The sequence below is a fragment of the Salminus brasiliensis genome, chromosome 12 (genome assembly GCF_030463535.1).
Source record: "Salminus brasiliensis chromosome 12, fSalBra1.hap2, whole genome shotgun sequence".
Lineage (NCBI taxonomy): Eukaryota > Metazoa > Chordata > Actinopteri > Characiformes > Bryconidae > Salminus > Salminus brasiliensis.
Window position 1 is genome coordinate 22,822,901 of NC_132889.1, and position 5,600 is coordinate 22,828,500.

A 5,600-nucleotide genomic window follows, 5' to 3' on the forward strand; every position below is an offset into this window, starting at 1 on the left:
ATAAAAGATTCCAGTTCAATCTGCAGCATTTTTTATAAGTCCATTCAACATGATTAGAAATGAAGGCAAACATGGAGATGTGCCTTTCAGTGTCTGCGACAACGCCTCGTAGTATTAAAATGTGAACAATGACTATCCAGCCAATCGCAGCACTGCTCGGCGGTTTGCTCGTGAAGGTGAATCACCAGCCAATCATCACACAGGAGGCGGGGCTTGCCGCAATACGGGTAGAAAGTCCAAAAAAACCCGGCGCGCGGCTCTATCAGCAGCTCCCACACGAAGCCACGCGGTTCAGACGAGGCTAGAGAGCGTCCCCGACTGAACTCCGCCGGGGAGAAGCTACAAATAGGAGTTGCCGCGTTCAGAGCCGAGCACATACGAGCGATGTAAGGTGGCAGCGCGACAGATAACACCGACTAACATTTTAGTTCCGGGACGTCTTCTTTTAACGCCTCTCGTTGGCAGATAGATTGCGGGAAAACACAGCCTCTCGGTTCGACCTGTTTATTTCATTAAGAGGACTTTTCATCACTCAGGCGCGTGGACTGGAATCACGAGATCAGTTTAAAGGTAATTTGTCGGGATTTTTTTTTTTTAATTTTCGATAATAACAGTTTACGCTTGAATCTTACGCTACTGCTAGAAATATGATAATTTATAGATTTTTAATTTAATTAATAGACAGCGTTAGACTGCTTTTTCAAAATGCACGTTTTGGTAGATTTGAGAGAACGTGGCTGTTTAATAAATCAATAAATAAATAAAATAAAATGAACTCCTCAAAAGGCTATGCGTAAAGATACGTAGGGTTTCCTCACACAGCACAGCGCTGCGCGTGGCTAACAGTCGCCTAACGGAGTTTCATGAATGAGTGGAATACGTTCAGCGCGCATCCCGGTACCGGAGCGCAGCGTAAAGCAGCAAGCAGGAGCCAGTGACCGTTTCTTAGTAGCTTAGACAGTGTGATGCCGAGACAGTGTTAGTCGTTTATACGTTTACAGATGATTTACAGTGTTTGTTGTCACGCTACAAACTGTTGTTGGAAAGGAAAATAAAAGCCTAAAATTATATTTTATTTTAAATTGTGAAGGAAAAATATTTTTCAACCTCAGTGATGCAGAGTAATAATGACATTGGACTGGAGTTTAAAAAAAAAAAAAAAAAACAACAACAAAAAAAAAAATTACAGCGTGATATCAGTTTGAACTTTGAATCTTTGAGGCTTCTGCATTGTGTAATAGCAATGGTTCCTCGAATAAACCCATTCACTAGGTCACGTACGATACACATAAACATGGTCCATGGTAACTAGGTCAACAGCAAATTTCCTTAAAGACACATTCAGACCTGGTGTGAAGTTGATGTGGGTTAATGTTTAAAGTGAATCATCTTTTTTCTTTAGACTGGGGCTGATATGAGTCCAAACCCATAAATATCTGATTTATGAACCAACAGGCTAAAAGCATTCTTTCTAAAGGATAAATATTACCCAAGCTAGAGTCCGCCTGCTGAAATGACCTTCAAGTAGAAATAACAGGAATTCTGGCCTAATGGCTTTTCGCTCCACATTACGGCATGTTGCACAAAGAGTACTCAGGCTTACTGGAAAGACGTACTGGAGTTACATAACATCGTGTTGCAACGGATCTTACGTAATGACTGAAGCTTTTCTTTTTTTTTCAATTCCCTTCTTTGCCACCAGGTTGAGCTGTTGTTCCACCACCAACAAGCTGAAGCTGACCTGCTTTCACCCAACGGAAAAAAGAGCACCCAGCCATCTCCTCTGGCACAGCTGATTGCAAGGATGTATGAAGAGGGATCTCAGGAAATGAGAGAACAAAGCTCAGGGGTCATGCCGACTGTGGACGCTGCAGCCCCCAGCAATCCGATGTCCTTCACCGATGAGGCTGTCTCCATCCTGACCTCCAGCAACCTGTTGGCGCGCTCGCTGCTGGGTCGAACGTCAGCCCTGAAGCGCAAAGAGGTGACACCGAATGGAAATACACTGCGCCGCAAGCGCGAGTTCATCCCTCAGGATAAGAAGGACGATGGCTACTGGGACAAGCGCAAGAAGAACAATGAGGCGGCCAAGCGCTCCCGCGAGAAGCGGCGTGTCAATGATATGGTGCTGGAGAACCGCGTCCTGGGGCTGCTAGAGGAGAACGCAAGACTAAGGGCGGAACTGCTGGCACTCAAATTCCGCTTTGGCATCATCAAAGACCCGTCCAACACGCCCATCCTTCCGCTAACCACTCCCTGCGCCCCCCAGCCTGCCGCTCCACATTACTACCTGCCCCGTGAAGACGGGCCTCACCCTGCAACTTCTATGGTGCCCCACCTCAGTTCTGCGCAGAACATACCCCACATGGCACGAGGCATCAGGGACACTGGCAGCATGTCAGAAGACTCAGGTTTCTCCACACCTGGAGGTTCCAGCGTTGGAAGTCCTGTGTTTTTTGAGGACAGGCTCAGTGACCACGGCAAGCTTTCTCCAAACCGGGCAGACGAGCTGGGGGGCTACGAGTACCATCACTCTCCAGATCCCCTTGCAATGCAGGGCTCAACGGGCCACGTTTCCGTGGCATCTGGTCGGGGGGAGTCTTTGGAAGGCATGAAGAGTCTCCCGCACAAGTTACGCTTCAAGTGTCCGGGCAGCAGTGAGAGCGAAAACCCCAGTGACCAGCGCAGTCCAATGCAGCCCATGGGTGCACGGGATGGCCCCAGAAACCACTTTTCAGTAGGCACGAGTGAAGGGGCAAGATACTGGCAGCAGGAGGGGGATGAAGCCCGAAAAGCGCTTCCTCATCCTCACTGTAGCCCCGCTGGCGCTTACAGCAGTGGCCAGCCACCTGTGAACCACAGTGATGGGTACTACCATGCGGAGAACAGCATGCTGAAATCTCAGCTCAGCTCCCTCAGCGAGGAAGTGGCTCAGCTCAAGAAGCTCTTCTCTGAGCAGCTCTCCAAAATGAACTAGGATGCCTTCGAAGATCTCTGGTTTTGTGACAGACTGAATACAGAGAACCTGATCTAATCTGAGCCAGACCTAGCCATATGTAATGAAACACACGATAACTCTCATTACTAGGGGCGCAGTGAATGATCGAGTGGGCTTGACTTGTGGCAGTGGAAGAAATCTCATGAATATCACAATCCTTTCCTTTACCTTATTCTCCTAGTCATAACAGAACGTGAGATATGGGGACTAGGCAGAATAGAACACAGACTACACTCTTAAAAATAACGGTTCCTGGATACCTTGTCGACTCCTTTATATGGTTCCTCCTTTGTTTTTAATAATGGTTCTTTAAAGGACCATCCAGGACAACTCTTCTAGGTCTCACACCTTGCAAGGTTTAGCTCAAACCCTAACCTAACATCCAGGTAATGAGGGCCTTTCGGGGCATATCTTGTTGCACCTGGGCCAGGCATCCCCTATTTTAAGACATCGTTCCAAAGAGCCCCTTTTGGCACCTTTATTTTTAAGAGTGTATGTCTGCAAATTGATTCTACAGGTCAAACCTAACATCTACTGAACCTCACAGAGCATAAATTAGATCCTACTTTCACACTGTAGTATCTTTCTCCAAGCCAGTCACTCCTCCTTCTGCAAAAGCCCCACTGATGAACCTTTCTGATAGTATACGCTCTCACAAACTACACTTCTGCTCCACTTCACCCTCCTCCGCAAAACACTGTGACTAACCCCAGAGATAACTCTCCGACTCCTGAAAGCCAGTGCATCTGGGCGTTGGGAGTCCACCAAACCAAAGTGCACCATCCTCTACATCCTTCAACACACCATTCCTGTATTATGTGGCAACTCTGCTGTACATTATGTGGCAACTCTGCTGAACATTGCACATTGATAGATTTGGAAGTGCTTAGGTAGTGAATCACATTGCACATTGCTGAAAGCAACTGCTAGACGGACCCGACAGAGGACTGAAATAACCAGTGTTGTGTTCTGGGCTCATAAATTGCCAATATTGTATGAGTATATTACTAATATCTGCTCCAATATCAGACAGAGCAAAACTGAGGAAACATCAGGAAGCGCCCAGCGTCATTTTTTGTCTGTGGTGACACCACATGATCCAGACAGTATAGTCATGTACCTGGTGAATTGTTGTCATTGGACCGTGTTTAGTGTTTGCACATCACGCTCAGCACATCATCACTTGAATGACTGGAGCTTTCCCTCCTCCCATACAACGGGTTACTGCCGTCTGAGACTAGGACAGCGTGTAACAATGAAGAAAACCACTGTAATTTGTAACATTTTGGTGTTCAAACTTGTGTTGCCTTGTGTATGTATCTGTGTACAGCCTGTGCATTTTTATATATGTGAATAAATATTTGACAACATGTTGATTTCCTTTGCTGGTTATTAGACTGATGTGCGTAGAACTATATCTAGAATATATCTTATTAGTATTATTATAATTAGTTAAGAATGATGCACTATTCTAATTTCAGTATTTCACACATTTTGGAAACATCTATAAGGTCAATAATGATGTCAATAATATAATATCATTCTCCACCTCCTTAGTAATCTCAGAATCATCCATAACTCCATTTATCATTCTGGAGGTGCCTAAATTACATTTAAAAGTTTTGAATCAGCGCTTTAATAATGTAAAACCACCCTGCTTGCACGGACAGCACTGTGAAACGTCCTAAGCAGCCATTAATTTTTTTGTTTTTAATTTTAGCAGTATGTTTGTTTTGCCTGTAGAAAATTCTATGTACATTTACATTTATGACATTTAGCTGATGCTCTTGTCCAGAACGACTCACAAGGTTACTCATATTACAGGGGTGGGCCAATGTAGTGTTAGGAGTCTTGCCCAAGGACTCCCTGGGAATCGAACCCCAGTCTCCCACATGGTGTGGTAGCTCTATACTCAGCAGGTAGTGGTGTTATCTGTTGCGCTACACTAACCACAATAACATATAACACAACGTTCTATAACATTACAACGAACAGAAACAAACACCATTACAGTACTTAGTAGCACTTATATACTCCTACAAATATAGGTGTTTTTACAAAGGCTTCTTTAGTCAAAGCCATAGAACAGTGGTGCCCAACCCTGGTCCTGGAGACACCCCCCCCCCTCCCCCAAACACACACACACTGCAAATTTTAGTGGTTTCCTTCTCTAACACACTACCTTCAAGTCAATAAGGGCTTGTTATTTAGCTGATTAGCTGGATCAGGTGTGAAGGGAGAAGGGTGAATACTAAAATGAGCAGGGTAAGGGGTGCTTCAGGACTAGGGTTTGAAACCACTGTTCTATGGCTTGTTCTTGTAATGTTATAGAATTTTTACAGGCAAAACAAACATACTGCTAAAATTACTAAAAAAAATTAATGGCTGCCTAGGACGTTTCACAGTGCTGTCTGTGAAATGTCAGTGGTTCCAAACCCTGGTCCTGAAGGACCCCTTACCCTGCTCATTTTAGTGTTTACCCTTCTCCCAACACACCTGATCCAGCTAATCAGCTAAATAACAAGCCCATCTTGACTTGAAGGTAGTGTGTAAGAGCAGGAAACCACTCTAATGTGCAGTGTGTGTAGAAAAAAAACCCTTT

At 45.0% G+C, this 5,600-nt stretch overlaps 1 protein-coding gene across 1 annotated transcript; it reads left to right on the forward strand.

Moving 5' to 3' along the window:
• Positions 1-281: 281 nt before the first annotated feature.
• Positions 282-4,368, forward strand: nfil3-6 (nuclear factor, interleukin 3 regulated, member 6). Its single transcript, XM_072693284.1, has 2 exons — positions 282-570; positions 1,703-4,368. The coding sequence occupies exon 2, from the start codon at positions 1,805-1,807 to the stop codon at positions 2,975-2,977; it is 1,173 nt and encodes a 390-aa protein (XP_072549385.1). The 5' UTR covers positions 282-570; positions 1,703-1,804; the 3' UTR covers positions 2,978-4,368.
• The last annotated feature ends 1,232 nt before the right edge of the window (positions 4,369-5,600 follow it).

Coding starts and splice junctions, on each gene's coding strand:
- nfil3-6 (XM_072693284.1), top strand. CDS start 1,805: ATGTATGAAGAGGGATCTCAGGAAATGAGAGAACAAAGCTCAGGGGTC.